Raw genomic sequence first — 22,059 nt, forward strand, 5'->3', positions numbered from 1 at the left:
CAACAGCACAAATACTTCCTCCCTAAAATCTCTGCTTCCACAAATATTTTCTGGCAGTTGTTGTCCTACTAAGTTACTATTTTGACCCAGTGATTAGCGTCTGTAGTCGCTTGTCTGGCTCCAGACTCTTTTGCAATGTTAAATATTTCTGCTGAACTGGTTCCAAATGACTGTGAGTAAGCAGAGGCACGGAATGGACGCCCTTTCTGATCTGGAGCTTTCATGAGGGAATACCACATATTCCCAGGTAATTGGAGACAGAGTTGCATTTGAGTAATATCAGATGGAAGGCAACTTAGAACCCTTTCATCTGCTTGTCTAGGCTCTAAATCTTTTTTGCTATTTTTCCTTTTATTTAAAGTGTTAACTAGTTTTTGTTTATAATTAGCTATGAATGTGCATTTCAGTTGCTTTTAAGTGCAGCCAGTATGGGTTATTTTTTAGACATGCAGTGCCTTTCTTCTGAGTCATTTAAAGTTGTCATTTAATTGCAGATATATTGCTTTGGTTTTGAGATTTTTGAGACACTGCTTCTGGACAGTTTGAGACACTGTCAGTTCAGACAATGAACTGAAAGTCAAGTAAATTTAGGCAGTTTATATATGTCAGAGAGTAAATGAATATCAGAATTTCTTTCCTTAGACAGCAAAAGAAATACCTAACTCTCAATGCATTCCTTCCTTGATGCTGCAAATGTTCTTAGGACAATAAAACAAATGTTGTAGGATATTCCTGGGAGGAAGAAAAACAATATCTAGAGTATAAAATTACAACTTGGCCTTTGCAATAGTCCACAGCCAACTTTGAGTCAATATTGAGGGTTACTACTATTTTGTGCATAAAAATATATACGATTTGTGTCCCTAGGAATATAGGTATCTGTAAACATAATGAATAGGTACTTGCTATAAAAATTCAAGAAACGTACATACTATAGTAAATGATGCATACTTTAAAAGTTTGATATATGTGGCTTCTGGCCAAACCTAAAATACAAGAAAGCTATGTGCTATTATCACCCAGGCTGATGTAGTTATTGAAGTGGTCCTCAGTGAAATTCCTTTCTAAATCTTTATTTTAAACCTAAAGTGAAAACGACATGGGAAAACGTAATGTGCATGCATGAGTTTCACATTCTGTGAACAATACATTATAAAATAGCTATTGATTTCTAAATGAAATATTGTTTACACCACGTAATTTTTAAAATAAAATCACAAAGTCTACATATTATTCTACCTATATTCTAAGTAAATTTCTCATAAACTTTCACTAATCTTAGCATAAGCAAAAGATCTGTAGCAAATCCTGTTCTTTTTTTATCAAGTAACAGCTACCTCACTGAAGATGAATTAAGAACACCCTCTCTCTAATTCTAACCTTAACTTAAATTAGCACCCTTCAAATAACACAAAAATTTCTGAGTCTTTAACCAAAACTATGTAAATGCATGCTTTAAGACTGAGCTTTCCATATTAAATGCAGTATTAATTAATTCTAATTTGTAAATTCAAAATATCAAAATGCAAAACTGCTTAAACTAAAAATCTGAAAATCTTTCCTGATGTATTTTCTCTTCCTCTCAACTTTACTCACCCACACAATGCAACAATTACAGTAGAAAGGTTAGGGTGCTGCAATCTTAGAAACAAAAGCCACATGATTTAATGTTACAATATTTCAACCAAACTTTGAGCATCCAGTATGTTTTGGATACTTTGTTAGGGGCTAATGTGTGGATAACTATTACAGCATCTTTCTTTTCAAGAAAATGTTTGAGGAGAGGGACAAATCATCATGCAAATAAGCATTACAGAGGAAGCTCAATGAGAATACAGATACAGCTGATGGCATTACCATTCTAATTCTTTATATATAATAATCCACAATAATAAAACCTATAAGAAAGGCACTATAATCATTCCCATTTTACAAGAAGAAAATTAGCTGTTCAATTACTTGCCCCCCCAAAAAAATAAAAAATAAAAATAAATAAAAATAAACTACTTGCCCAACATATCAGAAATCCAGAAATATTAAGAGAAAGATACAGGATTCAAACTCACACAGTCTGACCCCAGAGCCATACTGCCAAGTCAGTCATAAGAACAATTAAGTGAAACATTTACCTATTGGGAGAGATGTTAATAAGGAAAAGAGAAAGGCAAAATGCTGAGCCAGGACTATAATGGTGGACAAGCATCAGTCAAATGAAAAAAGTAGAGATTACAGAGGACATTTAAACAACAAACAGCAGGAAAAAATGAACAGACATAAGTGCTACAGAGTACAGGATTTCAAGAAGAAAGGATATAATATAGACAAGACAGGAAACATAATGGAAAATAGTTGGCCAAAAAGCTGTGGAACAGAGACAGATTCTGCCTCTTATGGTGTGATAGCATAACAAATGAGGCAAAGGAGACTGAACTTTGTTCACTTTAAACCAATGGAAAGAGATTTTCACTTCTGGATTTTATTAACAAAAACTAAACTTACCTATTTCTGTAATTAACCAGAAAACTGTATAAAATATATGAAACAACAGTTCTCATATACTAGACAACTGGCAGCATAAGGCTCTCCTTTCTGGAAGAAGGTAATAAACCAACTAGTTGAGTCCTAAAATCTTCCTGGATTTCTGTCTAAAGGCAATTTCCAGACTGTGGGGCTGGAAAGGGAACCCAAATAAGCCAGTCAGTCTTGCTGAGTTGAGGAAATACAGATAGGATTTGGGGGAGTCAAGTAGCTGAAAGTTATGGGGCAGAAAGCCAGAGAAGAAAGGGCCTTGCAGAAAAGAAGGCCAGAAATTTGTACTGAGGTCTCTTTGAATTTTTGCGGAGTATTAGGTGGCACATATATAGAGTAAAGCAAAGACTTGGTTAGTCAAAGCAAAGAATCAAGGAGCTATAAGCTGAATATTTCTCAGAGCTCATACAGGGAGCCAAGAGATGTTTCAAATTGGGAATGGACAGCTGTTGTTGACCACCTGAGACAGGATAGCTACTGGAGACCCCAGCAGGGGATGTGGGGTGGGGATTGTGGAGGCACCTTATTAGGACTGAATTATCACTGCTGCAAAAAATAAACTAGCTGCAGAAAAGTTCATAAACCTGACTTAAAGAATCAAACTGAGAAATAAGTAATTTAAATTATCTACACAAGTAAATCCAAATATTCTTTAGAGTAATACACAAAATCCACACAGTCAACAATAACACTGCCTTAGATTTAATAAAAAAATTACTAGACCAATCAAATATCAGGAAATGTAATCAATAATCAGAAGATAAACAAATCAATAGAAAAAGAACCAGGAATAACAAGAGATGAAGTAACAAATAAAAGCATTAAAATTCAAGCAATCATTATAACTATGCTCAAATATTAAAGAAAATCATAAACATAGCAGAAATATGGATGTCTCAGACTGTTCAGACTGCTGTAACAAAATACCAGACTTGCTAGCTTAAACAACATTCATTTGTCAAAGTTCTGGAGGCCCAAAGTCTGAGATCAGAGTGCCTGTACAATAGGGTTCCAGTGAGAGTTTTCTTATTGGTTTGAGACAGGCAACTTCTTGTTGCATTCTCACATACCACAGAACAGAGAGGCATGCTCTCTCATGTCTTTTCCTACAAGGGCATTAGTCCCATCTATGAGGACTCCATCCTCATAACCTAAGCACCTCTCAAAACCTCACCTCCTAATACCAACACGGTGAGGTTTCAACATATGAACTCTGGGTGACACAAATGTGCAGCATATAACAATGGGTGATACAAAAGAAAGAACCAATTGGAACTTATAGAGATGAAACAAAGACAGTATCTGAAATGAAAAACTGACTTGAATTAAAAATGAAATTCATGGGCAGCCCGGGTAGCTCAGTGGTTTAGCACCTGCCTTCAGCCCAGGGCGTAATCCTGGAGTCCCGGGATTGAGTCCCACATCAGGCTCCCTACATGGAGCCTGCTTCTCCCTCTGCCTGTGTCTCTGCCTCTCTTGGTCTCTGTCTCTCTCTCAAGAATAAATAAATAAAATATTTTTAAAAGATGAAATTCACTTAAAAATGAAAATAACATAAAGCTAGATATTTCAGAAGCAAAGAAGAATTAACTTCAAGACATAACAATAGGATCTATTCCACCTGAAGCATACAGAAGAAAAGACTGAAAATACTAAGCAAGACTTGAAGACCTTGGGACAATAGTCGACAGTCCAGCATAGACGAAATTGGAATAGTGAAAGAAAAGGAGAGAGCCAGGGCAGAAAAGTAGATAAAAGAACATTGGTCAAAGATTTTTCAAATCTGATAAAAACTGTCAGATCCCACGGGTCAATTAATTCCAAACAATAAAAAATATATATAAATATACACAAAAATGCACATTATAATCCAAATCTTAAAAAAATCAGCAATAAACACAAGATTTTAAAATAGCCACAAGTGGGAGGAAATACTTCATATCAAGGAACAAAAAATAAAAATTGCCAAAGACTTTGTGGGAGGCAGAATAATGGCTTTCCAAAAATGTTTATGTCTTAATCCCCAGAATCTGTGAATGTTATGTAACATGTCAAAGGGGAACTGAGGTTGCAGATGGGATTAATGTTGCTAATCAGCTGATGTTGAAATGAAAAGTCATTTTGTATTATCTAGATTGGCCCAAAGTAAACACAAAGTCCTTATAAAAGTGAAAGAAAAAGGCAAGAAAGTCAGTGTCAAAGTGATACAGCATAAGAAAAATTTTATCAGCCATTGCTGACTTTGAAGATGCAAGAAAACCCAGAGTCAAGGAATGCGGGAACCTCTAGAATCTGAAAAAGTCAAGGAAATGGATTCTGCCTTAGAGTCTCCAGAAGGAACAAAGCCCTGCTGACATCATAATTTTAGCTCAACAATATCCATTTGGATTTCTGATCTCCAGAGCTGTAAGATAATAAATCTGTGTTGTTTTAAGTGAACAAAGTTGTGGTAATTTTTAAAATAGCAACAATAGGAAACTAATACATATTTCTCATCAGAAATTATACAAACAGAACACAAGAGAAAAATATCCTGATGTGTGATAAGAAAAAACATAACAAAACAACAAATCTGTCAATTGACAATTCTACATCCAGTGAAAAGACCTACCAAAAATGAAGAAAAAAACAAATATATAAAACATTGTAAGCAATCGAATGCTAAAAGGTTTGGCAATGGCAGACCTACATAAGAAATGAACTAGAAATGCTAAATATGTGGAAGCATATAAAAGACATTTTCTCATTTATACATTTCTTTAAAAGACAAGTGATTGTTAAAAGCAAAAGTACAAACAATATATTATTTTAGTTATGATTCATATGAAAGTAAAAATGTGGCAACAACACAATAGGAGGGAGAGTGGGAATATACTGTCATAAAGCTCTTAGATTATATTTGAAATTGAATAAAATTATTTGAAGGTAGACTGTGATAAATTAAAGAAGTACAATGTAAATCCTAGAAAAACCCCTAAAAAGAGAAAACAAAAAGATGAAGCTAATAAGCCAAGTATACAAATAAAATACTCAACTAATCCATAAGAAGGCAGGAAAAGAGATAAAAAGGAAAATAGGGATGCCTGGGTGGCTCAGGGGTTGAGCGCCTGCCTTCCACTCAGGGCGTGATCCTGGAACCCCGGGATCGAGTCCCACATCGGGCTCCTTCCATGGAGCCTGCTTCTCCCTCTGCCTGTATGCCTACCTCTCTCTCCCTGTGTCTCTCATGAATAAATGAATAAAATCTTTAAAAAGGAAAATAGTGTGACAGACAAAAGACAAATTTAAGAGAGAGTGAATGAAGCAACTATTTTGACTGTTATAGTAAATGTATGTGATTCAAATATTTGATTCAAAAGCAAGGATTTTCAAATTGGCTAGAAAAATTTTAACTATATACAATCTCAATGAATCCCACTTAAAATATTAATATACACTTAGGTTAAAATTAAAAAATAGATAAAGGTGCATTACACAAGCACTAATCAGAACAAAGCTAATTACTCAAGCTACTCTTTAAAATTCAAGAATCCAGTTAAAAACCTAAGAATTATCCTCCAAACAAGACTCCAAGAAGCCATTCATCAACTTATTAGATGTGGCACATGAGAGGATATCATTTGCCATCTGGGTCAGATGACTTCTCTCTTAGATTAATATGCTTTATGAGTATCTCACAAAAATTTTATTCCTTTACAGTGGAGAGAGGGGTCATCATACCTGAGCACTCCTATGTGCCATGGATCTATGCCTCATAAGTGTAGACATCTTCAGAGTAGACACAGATAATCAGAGACATCCTATATGGACATACTTCCTTAATTCTAATGTCGCTAATAGTCCTGTTGCCCAAGTAACCTCCAAAAAAACCTGTCAAGCAGAAAACTAATAGACTGACAGATTTTTAAATATTAGTGAAAAATCTTTATAATTCGAAATGGTTAAATTTATGAGTATTTCCCTCTGCATCAACATGTTGCTATTTCCTAAGTAATTACAGAAAAGGATTCTTTGGTTTTACTACACCAGAAATGCTTTAACAAAAAATGTTTATGATTTTAAAAGTAATAGTCATCAGTTCCATTTCTAGCTGAGTTTTCTTCAAAAAATCTAGAAAGTGCCATATCATCCGTTAAGGAATGTACTTGGGTTTCTGCTATAAGAACATAACAATCTGGTCAGGATTCTCATAGTGGATCCTTTCCAAGCACCCAGGACCTATGGAAAGAAAGTTGAGGTTAAATTATAAAAAAATATGCAGTTAATAGTTTATTATGTAATATGGAGGGCAAATAAGGAATATATTTTAAATATGGGTAAGATATTTGACATATTTTAAAATATATTAGATATAATTTAAATAGATCTAAATTATAATGATCATTTATATATATTAATAATCATGGTACTGAACATAATTCAATCTTTTCCAGAAGAGAATATGTTATTACGAGGTTCATTGGTGATTGTGCTACAACAGAATGAAGATAACAAGGAAAAATGTGACCTTTTAGGAGGGGGCTAGCATTATAGAAACAAGAAATATTTTGAGCTAGGATATGGTGAATGCAATGGGGCTTGAGAGAAGCTGATATGTTTGAGAAAATATACAGGATTCAGTCATGTGCAGACAAGAGAAGCAAGTTTGGGAAGAACAATAGGAAACAGAGGCATAGGGAATAAGGCCAAAATTGCTTTTAATATTTAGGAATATCCTGTACACATATACAATATGAGAAATGTGCATGTTTATCCTCTATAATTTTTCTCTTTTGAAATCAATGCTGTAGGAAAGAAGATTTGTAAGTAAAAAAAAAAAAATGAGGAAGTAAATGATGCATTTTTATAATGAAATACCATAAAGTCATTAAGAAGCATGTACTGATACAAAATCATCTCAAAGATATTTTAATTGAAAAAAATCCAAGATAGACCTCTATTTTCAACCATACTAAGGACCAGATATCAAAGTTTTATAACAAAGCCCACAAAGATACTGGATGAAAATAAACTTGAATGCATGAGGAAAAAAAAAAAAAAAAACACTTGAATGCATGGCTGAGTTGGCTGGAAAATAAGGAAAATTCTCTGAGGCCATAAAAACAAACAGAAGCAAGACTCCAAAGGGGTGTAAAAGGGCACTGACTTAGGGACATCACTAAATCCAGCAACTTAGAGCTGTAGTTTGAAAGGCCATGGAGGGACACTTTGCATAGGACTAGAATTCTCAAAAGTGTCCAAAGAGACACTCCCTCCCTCAGTGAAGAGGAAACTGAAAATCATTATACCTCAGTAAAGTACACACTGAGAAAATGTGTCCATTTCCCCGTGGATCTGTGGGAGGGGAAAACCTCCCACATGAGAAGCCATAATCCCAAATGGGCAATCACTCTGCATTGGGCCTCAATCCACAATATGTGATCCTAAAATGCAAGGGAAGAATGTATTTTAAAATAGTTCTCAGTTGGTAGTGCCCCCTGATGATTAGCCAAAACAAACATAAAGAGAAATCGAAAATATGAAAGAGCCTGAGAGAAAACTTAGATTAGAAACAAATTCACAAAAATTGGACAAAGCAGAGTTGCTAACCCAATGATAGAAGAGTCTAAGGCACCCAGACCTGAAAGGAACTATTTTCCTCCCAGAATTTTATAATTAGCAGACCTATCTCTCAAAAATAACGTGATGTATATTTCAAGACAGACAAAAAAAGGAGTCTACAATCCAGAATCTCAAACCAAACTAACTTTTAAAGAATGTTCTTCAAAGAGAAGAAAAATCATCTTAGAAGGAAGGCACAGTATGAGGGTAAGGTGAGCAAAAAAGACAGTGTTGTGAAGGAAGGCATAGTATGAGGGTATGGTGAGCAAAAAAGTATTATTTATACAAAACAGAAGATGATACTGAAACATTGGAAAAGAATGGCATTTAAGATAAATGGATGAGGTTATAGTTGAAGCATTCTAGGGACTTTTAATATTTTAAACCTTAGATTTTTTTTAATTTTTTTTTTAATTTTTTTTTTATTTATGATAGTCACAGAGAGAGAGAGAGAGAGAGGCAGAGACATAGGCAGAGGGAGAAGCAGGCTCCATGCACCGGGAGCCTGATGTGGGATTCGATCCTGGATCTCCAGGATGGCGCCCTGGGCCAAAGGCAGGCGCCAAACCGCTGCGCCACCCAGGGATCCCTAAACCTTAGATTTTGTTAAAGAATCCTATTGAAATATCAAAGGTATGCATTAAAAGAATAAAGGTACAGAATATAATCTGCAACATAGTGGAGGAGAAATGTTGAGTGAGAAGAAAACCATCAATCAGTGGTAATGTATTTACAAAGTTCCATTCCTCTAACCATACCTCTTTGCAATAGGACATTTCCATGCTTCCTGTCCATATTATACTGAAGGTACCAGCCAGTACAACACAGCCAGAAAAAAAGAAACTAAGAAATAAAATGGACAATATTTATAGTGATCTCTATGAGAAAACTTTTTAAAGTTCACAAATTACTATATTAATAACAGAGTTCACCAAGTTTCTAGGATGTAACAGCTTTATACAATAGTTATTTGAATTTTAAATATCTTCAGAGACTAATAGGACATGCAATTCACAAAATGTATTATAGTAAAAAATAAGATCTTTAGGAATATACTATAAAAAAGTGATGTAAAGGCCTTTAAGGAAAATTGTACAACTTTTTATACCAACTTTAAAGGAGGCATAAATGGATGCTAGTCTTCCTCATATTCATAGTTTCAATTCATAAGATGTCAGTTCTCTCCAAGCTGATGTATAGCCTAATGGTTTCAAAATCCTAACAGAATTTTATTTTTGGTGGAACTTGACAACTTGATTCTAAAATTACATGGAATAAGTTAACAATAAGAGGCATAACGCTCTTAAAGAAAATGGAAATCTAATCAAATTTCAAGTATTCTTAGAAGGCTACAGAAAAAAAGATAGTAATAGGTTACATTATGTAGATCAATACTGGAAATAGGCCAATGCAATCATACAGAGAAAACCCAGAAAAACAACATACACATATACATAAAATTTGTACATGACACAATAGCACTGCATTTTAGAAGAGAAGGAATGGCTTATTCATTACATGGTACTCAATGACTAAAACATTATCTATGTAAAATAAATCAATTTGACTTTTATAGACCATGCATTAAAATCAATTATACACATACATAAAAATCAGATAGGTTAAGGATTAAGTTTGAAAGTAAAACTATGATATTTTTACAGGATAATATAGGACAATATCTTTATGACCCTGTAACATGGAAAGATTTCTTAAATAAGATAAAAATTGTATCTCATCAAGAGGGAGGTTGATAAATATCACTATACAGAAATGAAGAACTTCTGTTCATCAATTGTCAGCACAAGAAGAGTGGAAAGGGAATCTCCAAAGTGGGAGATATGCATACTTGCAACATTTTAATATCCTAAATACATAAAGAGTTCCTAATAATTCAATAAGAAAAAGACAGAGAAATAATTTACAGAAAAACAGTCAAAAGACTCAAAAGGTAGTTCATAGAAGACAAAGCAACTATAAAGACATGAAAATATACTAACCTCTCATAAAAAAATCAAATGCAAATTAAAACCTCTGTTGAATATCATTTTAAATAATAGACTTGTTGTATCTAAGGCCCACATGCTGACAAGTATTTGATACAACTAGAACTCAGCTGATACAAGTGTAGATCGGAACTAATCACTTTTTAAAACATTTAAAACTTTTTTTAAGCTTTGTCTAGGAGCCCGATGATTCAAATACCCTAATGTCTTTTTTTCTTTTTTTTTTAATTTATTTTTTATTGGTGTTCAATTTGCCAACATATAGAATAATACCCAGTGCTCATCCCATCAAGTGCCCCTCTCAGTGCCAATCACCCAGTCACCCCCACCTGCCCGCCCACCTCCCTTTCTAGCCACCCCTAGTTTGTGGGAAATATCAGAAAGGGAGACAGAACATAAGAGACTCCTAACTCTGGGAAACAAACTAATGTCTTTTTCTTAGTCTATATTGTGACTTTTCTTGCATTTTGGTGTCTTTTTTCTTTTTTTTTTTTGGTAATTTATCTTTTCAAAATGGCCATCAATACAGTGCTATAGTGCTGTCTAGTGCTCGCTCCTAAGCACACAAAAGTCTGTGACGTGTCTTACAGAGAAAGTACATGTGTTAGATATGCTTGGTTCCGGTACAATTATGATGCTGCTGGTTGTTGGCAAGGTACTATGAATCAACAATGTATATTAAACGAGGTGTCTTCAAACATAAGCACACATAAACTTGAGAAAAATAAACCCTATTTAATAAAAAAACATGAACACACATAAAAAACAATATTGTATGTTGACTGATTGATGAAAATGAGACCAATGTAACCAGATCCTGAAAGAAACTGAACCTTGTATTTGCTCCTATGAGTAATGGTTCAGTGTTAATTAATTCAGTATTGTGGCAACTTTATAAAACATACTTAATAGCAAATAATGAATAATAAGATATAGTTGTTTTGTGTTATATAAAAAATGAACATAAAACATACAAAATTATAACTTGCATGCATCCATGTATATTTATGCTATGTCTATTATATATAAATATAAAATACACATAAAGATAAAATATTTTGTAATAAAAATGAAAAACCAAGGGACAAAAACAACAAGTAGGATTTAACCACTGGTAAAATATATATAAATACAAATGTATATGTATATGTATATGTATATGTATATGTATATGCACAAATTACCTCTGGAAGGATAGAACTGAAACACAACATTGTCCAAATAGAGGAAAGTAATAGTAAGATGATTTACATTTCATTATATACCTGAATTTTATAATAAACTCATGCATTATTAAAAATTATTTCTTGTAATCATCCACTAAAAAAAGGACAATGAGGCCAAAGTCCCTGTTATGGACAACCAGATGGGGGTTCTATCACAACAACAAGGAATACAGGAAGGGCAGAGGACCTGAGAGGCTTGACTGAATTGATAAAGTCATCCCTTCATTCATTTATCTATGAAATAAACATTTATTTGGAATCTGTTATATACTGAATGCAGAGGATACAGCATGGAACATATTATGGAGATGTTTAGTATGAGGCATCAGTGGGAGCATCTAAGTAGAAATATGCAGGAGGTAGTTGTTAGCAAATCGCATATGGAATCAATTCCCACCACTCCTCAGAGGCTCTTTGATCATTTCTCATCCACGACACAGAATGAATGACTGCGGCTGGTGGAAATCTAACCCTCAGAGAGAAGTAGTAATATAGACTACTCTTCTTTTCAGAAGAATCACTTCAAATTTATGCTTCTTCTGTGTTAAGAGTGACAAGAGCAGTACAATGGAATCATCATTTATCAATATACCAGGGGAAAGAGCTTTGTCTATCTGGTACAAAGTGTCAGCATGCATATTGCATGAATATAGAAGTGTCTGCACTTTCTGATTATGACTTATGGGTTTAATTAATTAATTACATGTGATTTTTTTCTGCATTATGGTTTCTACCACCTGATATTACACAACTGACTTATCCACTACCTCCTGGAGTCCTGAATGATAGTGTTTAAATTAAAATAAAATATAGCTAAAGCTTCTTATGGAAAGTCTCAGTTCTAACATGACTTTGCCATCTCTTTTCACGATTTTAGTCAAGTATCGAGCCCTCTGAGCATTCATTTTCTTATTGGAAAATGAGGATAACAGTGGCTACTTAAGACTGTTCTGAAGAATTATGAAATTAAAATCATGTGGAATACAAAACGACTTCAGTTAATTCTTTACTACAACAAATTGGTATGAATGCTCAATACTATTGTTGTTATATGAATAATAAGTTAAAAAGATGAGTGCTTAAATGACAATTATTTCTTTTTTTATTTTAAATGGTCAATGAAAGACTTTCAAAAATTAGATACACCTTTTTTGTCATCACTAAAAAGTGTTCTCATTATATTTTCAGAAAAAGAAATTAAAACACGACCAAACATGCTCATGCTGAATATGGAGTACTGCTTATTGGATGCCATGGGCACTGTTTCCAGTTGAAGATACTTCTGTCAGACTTCTCATCTAAGTCTTTGGCATGATTAGCGCTACTGCCTTCCCAATCCCTTCATTCTCAATCGTAGAATTGCCAATACTAAAGATTGTATATTGAAAGTTGAGGTTTCAATACCCTTGTAATGATAAGCATGTGATTACAGATATATGCATCTTCACTTTGGTTCTATTCCTCTAGTTCAGCTATAATTTACTTTGCTTCATTTAAGGAAAAAATGTTTGGGAAGGGAGGGGGTGGGGATATAGAGAACTAGGCTAATAAAAATATCATTAGCCATTTCTGATTTATAAAATCACAATAAGGACTTGACTTCATTTAATAGCGGGGGACTACCTTTTTACAAAATTTGCCATTCACTTAAAAACACAGTTGGGCTGAGTTTTAAAATATACACTTATCAAAATATATCATAGGAGTAAAAAGGCTGTGGAGGCCAACAGCATAGAATTAGGATGGTATTTCTTTACTGGCAATCTTACCATACTCAGACACCTATAAAGACAATCCACTAGATCTAAGTTACTTTTAGCTCCGAAGTATGGTTTTCATGTGCATACTTTGTCCATAATACAACTTGGATTCAAATAGAAAGAGGAAAAATTAAAATGAAGGAGAGTGCTGAGTTCTGAAAGAAATATTAGCTTAGCATGAGATTCCCTAGTTGTCTCATTTACTTCTTCTCTCGTTTTCTATTTAAAAAAGAAGAAGCACAAAAGAAAATTTAACAAAAATGGTAGATAAAGGCTCAATAAGAGTCAGGTGATTACTAATTAGTTTTCATCATAATACATCCAAAAAAATAAAATCATCACATATGTTGGCATAAATCAGAAATAAGCTAAATTATAGTAACAACAGTTGTCTAACAGTTATGCACATTATAATATCCTACAGTAACTTTTAAAATTGTTGCAGAATTGTGCCCTTCTATATCCTCACTTCTCTTAAATGTTAAATGCTCAGAAAACTGGTTTCTGTCTCTATCGATCCAAGAAAAATGTTCCATCCAGTAACTACTATTATCACTCCCTCCTTTCTGAAACTCTTCCTAATTCTGGCTTCCATCACAACAGCCTCTTATTTTTCTTTCTACCTAAACTCACCACTAACACCTGTCATGGCTTCCTCTGTTCATCCTATAAATGTATCCTCCTTAAGAATTCTATCCCTGAGTCTATTTTTCTTTTCTCAACAATCACCTGGCTTACAATGCCCAGTCCTCCATTTGTACTCTTTGCCATGTCTAAGGCATATATCCACCTGCTCTATGGTCATGTTATCCACTTATGGTCATGCTATCTATTCAGATCTTTTCCTATATTTACATTCTCTATCCTAGTGATTAACACCACCAATCCCCAGCCACAGAAACCCGAAATCTAGACACCTATACATCACCTCTAAGTTTCTTCGGTCACCAAGTACTTTTTCTTCTATGTTATTACTTCTTAAATATGTCCTCTCCTCAGTACTAACACTATGTCCTTAGAACAAGGCCACCTCATTTCTCTAACAATGTTTCATACCAATTTTACAACTCCTGCCTCCAAGTCTGATCTATCTCCATTGAGTCCATCCTACTTGCTGCCAGTGTAAACTTTCTAAGCCTTTAAACGTCTGGTCCCCAAGGATTCAGGATGAAGCCCAAATCCCTCAGCCAAATTTGTAAACGTGTGGTGGGGAGGTGTGGGAGCTTCTGTATAACAGCATCTGTTTTCTCATCCCAGGATAAAATGAGGTTATCATTAGAGTCATGAGGAAGCAGAAGAGAAAGCCTGTGGAGGTTTGAGAGGAAAATAGAAGAACAAATCTCAGAAATTGAGAAAATCAAATTTGCAAGGACAATCTTATAGAAGTGCTGAATAGAAATGTGAACTGGTGCAGCCACTCTGGAAAACTGTGTGGAGGTTCCTCAAAGAGTTAAAAATAGACCTGCCCTACGACCCAGGAATTGCACTATTGGGGATTTACCCCAAAGATACAAATGCAATGAAACGCCGGGACACCTGCACCCCAATGTTTATAGCAGCAATGGCCACGATAGCCAAACTGTGGAAGGAGCCTCGGTGTCCAACGAAAGATGAGTGGATAAAGAAGATGTGGTTTATGTATACAATGGAATATTACTCAGCCATTAGAAACGACAAATACCCACCATTTGCTTCAACGTGGATGGAACTGGAGGGTATTATGCTGAGTGAAGTAAGTCAGTCGGAGAAGGACAAACATTATATGGTCTCATTCATTTGGGGAATTTAAATAATAGTGAAAGGGAATATAAGGGAAGGGAGAAGAAATGTGTGGGAAATATCAGAAAGGGAGACAGAACGTAAAGACTGCTAACTCTGGGAAACGAACTAGGGGTGGTAGAAGGGGAGGAAGGCGGGGGGGTGGGAGTGAATGGGTGACGGGCACTGGGGGTTATTCTGTATGTTAGTAAATTGAACACCAATAAAAAATAAATTAAAAAAAAAAGATATGAGTTCTAACAGTAGGTCTGTGGTCATGACTTCTACATGATACCAGTTGGTGTTCAGACCACTCCCACATTAAACAAAAACAAAAACAAAAACAAAAAAACGTTGAGCTACCCTGGTGCAAAGAGATGGGTTTAATGAGGGCTGTTGGGTTTTGTCAGGTGAGCAGGACAGGGTGTACAACATGCCAGGCACTGTTCTAGGTATAAGCATAACTGGGAGCAAAACAAGGATGCTTTCTTAATGGAGCTTACATTGTTGAGAGGCAAATAAATAATACAACTGTAGAAAACATTAAGTGTTATGGAGAAATGATGCTGGGTGGAGTTCAGGACATAATTCAATAAATAATTCAAACACTTATTTATTAGTGTTAATATCATTAATTGATATGATTGATATCAATTCTCCCAAAGATCATACATAGCTGGCACCATTACAAACAATACATGCCTTGTAGAGGCAGGACTCAATTCTCTAAATCTGCCTCTTTTAGAACAGGGGTGAGGACATTCCCAAGGAAGAAATATTTAAGCAGAGACCATAAAAATCTTGGCTTGAGGAAAACTGGGAAGGCAGGGAGTAAAAAATTGGATGAATCACTGGATCGTAGGGCTAGATGAAATCCAAAGACTGTTACTCTGTGTCCATAGGTCACACAATAACTGAATTATGAGGATAAGAGATGTTTCTATAATGTTGTGGCAGCTAATGCAATAAAAATGTTTGGCCAGTATTGGGCATAGTCTCCTAATTGCTGAAGAGAGATTTTAGATTTTGAAATGTGGCACATTTAAAAAGACTTTGATGGGATATATAAAACATTAATATTACCTATGTAAGGTAATCTGAACACAGAGGTTAATGTAAGAATACTATTTATTATTGAGGAAAGCCTAATATTAAGCAAAGATTTGGCATATATTATTTGTACTAAGGTGGAATTCATTTTTCAGAGTATAAACCTAATTGCAGAATATGTACTGATAACTAGAGGGCACATGGGACCAAAAAATAAATTGGATATATTCTAATATCTTTATCTTAAGAGAAACATTTTGAAATCTATTGTTTATAGATTGAAATCATTGAATATAGGCTCGTAAGTACTCATGTTTAAAGCTGGACTCTTTTCTTCTACATTTTGACATATTTGATCTACATAAAATGTTCCAAAGAATGTGCTATTGTCATTGTCTGTCTTCTGGATAATGTATATTTTCTTATTCATTGCTATAACTCAGGAGCCAAAAGAATGGCTAAGCACATAGGAGGTATTCAAATTTTTCTTCAATGAACATGTAATCATAGAACACTTGAATCGGACAAACATAAAAAGGTCACAGAAAGTACTGGAAGAAGAACTATGAAGAAAGATTCATTCTTTCTTTACTGAGTTAATGAATTAAGGACTCCTTTATCACATAAGCAAAAAGATTATCTCTTCCTTTACCTATATAGTCCTCTAAAACTGCATGTTCTTGATCCTAAAACCTCACTGAATGAAGAGAGCAAAACTCATTTTTATTCACCATTAAGACTGTAGTGAGCTTATAGTGTCCTCTAATATATAACCAACTACAGGACTCTGATTTTATCCCAAGGACTATTTAGGAATTACTAAGTAGATTTTCCACTCTAAGTCATGAGGACCTGATAATTTAGAAATAACAATTCCTTTGATTTATGAATCTGACCAAAGTTTTGTTTCAATCTTCATGATTGTCTTGTGATTAAATAGCATTTTCCCATCTTTAAAATAAGCTGTTTAATGGTTTTTTGTGTGTTTAATGTTTAATCAAATTCCAATACGACTCATTCATTGTAAATTATCATTAATGACACTTGAACAACCTATAAAAACCATAACCTAATAAACACAGGATGGAGCCAATCTTCAGAGTATTACTTGGCCTCAGTCTGAAGCCATGTCTGCCTCTAGGAAAATTCCTGACAACAAGAACTTTTGAGAGCATGGCATGACACAAATCTGATCTTCAGAGGAGATGTAACATTCCAAAGCAGAAATGTTTTGAGTAATAAATGCTTTGATGTAATTGTATGTTTAAAATGGCAAGATGTTTTTATTTTTATTTTTTTGAAGATTTTATTTATTCATGAGAGACACACACACAGAGAGGCAGAGACATAGGCAGAGGGAGAAGCAGGCTCCCTATGGGAGCCTGATGTGGGACTTGATCCCAGGACTCCAGGATCAGGAACTGAGCCGAGGGCAGATGCTCAACCACTGAGACACCCAGGCATCCCAAACAAGACTTTTTTAATAGATATTCTGTCCTACAATTTTTAAATATATTTTCTGAAATTATTCATCCTTGCTTATGTAACAGGAAGAGTCAATAAGATATTTATTAAGTATTTAAGTTTTCTAGAAAAAAGGTGTTAAATATCTAGAGGTATTTATACATCCTACAAAAAATAGAATGTAATGTTTTAAGATCTGGAAAACATAAATATACTTTGTTTTTTGGCTCAATGTTTGGACAAACTAAATAAATACAAAGTTGAACTGAAGTCATAAACATAGTTAAAATTCAGAAGAATGTCTAATTTTCTATCACAAAAAGCATAAAAATTTTAATATCTTTATAAAAAGGTGCTATTTTAACCTAGTACATTTACTGTCATTAAAAAACAATAATGATAATTATCCATAGTAGAATGTTTACCAAATTGCTACTCACACCTGTATGACTCTTGATTAAACATAATTTGTTTTTCTGTGATGTCAAAATAATCTGCTTTAAACCAATGCATATTTTTAAAAATGCTTTCTACCTACCATTCTGCGGGGGGAAAAAAAGGGAAATGCAACATGTCTCTTTAGAATTTACCTTGAATAATAAACTGTTCCATGTTTTCTTTGAAAGGCTGGATGTGTTCTTTTGAGGATACCTGGTATACTTTCCCCGCCTCAACTTCACAGGCTGAAATCAGAGAAAGACATTGTTTAAAATGTCACAGTATTAATGGAGTATTAAAACAATTTTTAAAACATATTAGCTACTGTTAAAAATCCCTGTTAACCACATTAATTGATATATGTTCTACATATTTTGGAAACATCCAAATACTGACATAAGAAGTCTATGATCAAGTCTTCACTTTGGGGGACTATAAAAAGTTCTTAAGAATCTATAATCCAAGTTTGGTCACTACCAAACTGTGCAAATTTAGAAAGTCCCTTAAGTTCTAAGCTTCAGTCTCATCTGTAGAATGAGTACATCACTAATGTTTACTTCTCAGGACTGTCACGAGGATCATATCAGTTAATAGATACAAAGTGTTCAAGTAGTACTTGGCAGACAGTAAAGCAATACGTCAGTATTTCCCACAAATAACAACAAATGATAACTGCTAATGTTAGTATAGAAATCAATAATTACAGAACATCTATTGGATGGCAGATACTTTTAACCTATTAGTTAACCTAACCTTAAGAAGAAGTTAGTAAGAGTGGACATTATTCCATTCTATTGGTGAGGAAATAATGGCTCAGAGGGTACTTATTTGCTGATGCATCCACAGATAATAAGTACCAGACCCATAAATGAAATCCTGGCCTGACTCGAGAGCTTATTTTCTATGTCCATGCCATCATAAATGCCTTAGTGGGCTGCAGATCCCACAAGGGTTAATTAGGAAGTACTTCTAAGAAAATTTCTGAGGAAACTCCTGCCATTATGGTGATACTGGCAAAAAGAAATCAAAATTTAAAAAGCACATACGTGAAAGACAAAACTTAGGGCAGATAAATGTCTGAATCAGGAAAACATACTTCTCACTACAATTCTTAAGGTGAGGTTGTCAATTAATTCCTCAAGGCAACTTTGAAATTCCACTCTTTAAAATATGTTTTTCTCTTATTAAATATAGTTTTCTTTTCCTTCCAGGTTATTAGCTTGTCTAAGCAGGAGAATATAGGGGAACTGTACTGTTAGCACTCATTATTCCCATCAAATGTGAAGAACAAGTAGGCCTAGTAAGACTTAAGACCAGTTAGACATATGCAGGGTTCTCTCTGCCCACATTCCCCAGCACTCCTCACTCTGCCAGAACAGGCTCTCACAAGTTGTGACTAGCCAATCCACATTCAGTCCAATACCTGTATCTTCAGACTCATACATTAAACTTTCTCACATATCAATATTTTCATTTAGAATTCATCACAGCCTTCTCTAGACTTGCTACTTCCTTATTTATTCTTCTATTGGTGGCACCATGATCTGACCTAAGTAACTCACACCAAAGCAGGAGGGTTACCCTGGACTTCCTCTCCTTATCCTAATATCCTGTTTGTTTACCTCCTAAATGCTTCTGAAATCTACCTATTCTCTCCATTACTGCCTTATGCTGGTTCAAATGCTTTCATCATTCTTCACTGGGCTACTAGGAAAGCCTCATAACTTAATTCCACCACCAGTCCTACATAGATCAACTCTCCTCCTAGCAGAAGAAGAATGCATAAAGAAGATGTGGTGTGTGTGGAATATTGGAATATTACTCAGCCATACAAAGAATGAAATCTTGCCATTTGTGACAACATGGATGGGTCTAGATGGTATTATGTTAAGTGAAATAATATAGAGAAAGATAAATGCCATATGAATTTACTTATATGTGGAATTAAAAAAACAAATGAACAAATGAACAAAAACAGACTCTTAAATACAAAGTGATGGTTGCCAAAGGAAAGGTGGGTGGGGTGATAGGTGAAATAGGTGAAGGGGATTAAGAGATATAATCTTCCAGTTATAAAATAAATAAGACACGGGGATATAGCATACAGCATAGGGAATATAGTCAATAATATTGTAATAACTTTGTGTGGTGACAGACAGTAATTACACATATAATAATGAACACTGAGTAATGTATAGAATTGTTGAACCATTATACTGTACACCTGAAACTAATGTAACACTTACTGTTTGTCAATTATACTTCAGCAATAAACAAAAATTAAATTAAATTAAATTAAATTAAATTAAATAATAAAAGTCATCCATAAGAAACCTGACCAATTCCCTAAAACTGTTCAATGACCTCAATCCTCACAACCATACCCAGAGTAAAGGGATGACTTAAAACCCTACAGTATATGGGGCACCTGGGTGGCTCAGTTGGTTAAACATCTACCTTCGGCTCAGATCATGATCCTTAGTTCCTGGGATGGAGCACCCATATAATGCTCCCTGCTCAGCAGGGAGTCGGCTTCTCCCTCTCCCGCTCACCCCTACTCATGCGCACACGCAGGCGCATGCTCTCTCTCAAATACATAAAATCTTTTAAAAAAATAAAATGCTATAATACAAAGTAGAGCACTTTTCAAAGTCTAGGCCTTGCCCAACTTTCTACTTATCCACCTCTACTCCTGATGTTTTTTGCAGACTCAATACATATTGAGTCTCCATAACCTTGGTTCCTCTACTTGGAATGCTTCGCTACTTTACCTCCTTTATCTTCTCTCCTTCATCTCACCCATTCTCAATATTACTTCATGACTTAACCTCAATGTAGTTGCCCCTAAAACGTATTTCCTCAGTTTCCTACAACCCCTGCTTTCCTCCATTTCTTATCTCCTGTCTTCAGCTAGGACTGGGTGTCTTTCCTCTGTGACCCCACAGCATCTTGTGCATACAGAATTAAAGTCTTTGTTGGGTACTTTCTATATGTCAAGGACTGCTACACACTTTGCATATGTTCTTCATTATCAAAAAACCCTTTGAAATAGATTAGTAATATGCTTGCTTTATGTCAGAGAAAAATAAAATACAGAGACTATCCAAGTTTACACAGTTCATAAGTTGAGAAGGTGGGACTCTGTATCAGCTACCACACTTTTTAAAAAAAAAATTTATTTAAATTCAATTTGCCAACATATAGTATAACACCCAGTGCTCATCCCATCAAGCACCTTCCTTAGTGCCCATCACCCAGTAACCCCATCTCCCCACCCACCTCCCTTTCCACAACCCTTTGTTTGTTTTCCAGAGTTAGGAGTCTTTCAAGGTTTGTCTTCCTCTCTAATTTTTCCCCACTCAATTTCCCTCCTTTCCCTTATAATCCCTTTCACTATTTCTTATATTCCACAGATGAGTGAAACCATCTGATGATTGTCCTTCTCTGATTGACTTATTTCACTCAGCATAACACTCTCCAGTTCCATCCATGTCAAAGCAATTGGTAAGTATTTGTCCTTTCTGCTAGCTATTATTCCATTGTGTGTGTGTGTGTGTGTATGTGTATATATATATATATATATATATATATATATATATATATATATACATATATATATACACACATATATATATCAGATCTTTATCCATTCATCTGTCAAAGGACATCAGCTACCACACTGTTTTAATCTTATTTGTGATTGTATCTATTCTATTCCACAAGACAGAGCTACATAGAGGAAATCTAATTCTCATCTGTATTCCTAGTACCTGATACAAGCAACAAATTGTTTGTTGGATGGGTTAATGGCTGGATAAATAGCTCCTGCTGAAGAAAGAACATTCTAGATATTGGAAACTAGTAGATGGAGATAGAGGGTTTATATTCTAGTTCAGCATGCACTGAATGAGCTTTAGCTTGGAGAAGTCTGAGAAGAAATATCATAGCTGCTCTTAAAATGTGGTCTCAGGGACAAAAGTGTGTAAATTTTCATGTTGATGCCAAGGAAGGAAGGAGTTAAACAAGCAAAAATTAGAGAACAGAAAGATTTTGGTTCTAAGTAAAAACATGGCTAATGTTTAGGACAATCCCACAGTGAAGTAACCAGCCATATGAGGAGATGAGCATTTCATCACTGGTACTCTTCAGAAAATAGTGGGCTACTTGTCAGAAATGTGGTAAAGAGGATGAGTCTGAGGAGAAGACATGCATTCAGCTTCCTCTGTA

At 34.7% G+C, this 22,059-nt stretch overlaps 1 protein-coding gene and 1 long non-coding RNA gene across 5 annotated transcripts in view; one reads left to right on the forward strand and one right to left on the reverse strand.

Annotated features, from left to right (window-relative positions):
• FMN2 (formin 2) overlaps nt 1-22,059 on the reverse strand; it is a 370,841-nt gene that overhangs the window by 81,445 nt on the left and 267,337 nt on the right. For all 4 annotated transcript variants that reach the window (XM_072830426.1, XM_072830427.1, XM_072830431.1 and 1 more), the window contains one exon: nt 17,985-18,077. In XM_072830426.1, the coding sequence (XP_072686527.1) occupies nt 17,985-18,077 (93 nt within the window). The remainder of the gene's footprint in view (nt 1-17,984; nt 18,078-22,059) is intronic.
• Nucleotides 96-18,019, forward strand: LOC140635574 (uncharacterized). The gene is made up of 2 exons (XR_012032922.1): nt 96-247; nt 12,551-18,019. It is a non-coding gene; the product is annotated as an uncharacterized lncRNA (long non-coding RNA).

Source organism: Canis lupus, chromosome 6 (genome assembly GCF_048164855.1).
Source record: "Canis lupus baileyi chromosome 6, mCanLup2.hap1, whole genome shotgun sequence".
NCBI classification, from domain to species: Eukaryota; Metazoa; Chordata; class Mammalia; order Carnivora; family Canidae; genus Canis; species Canis lupus.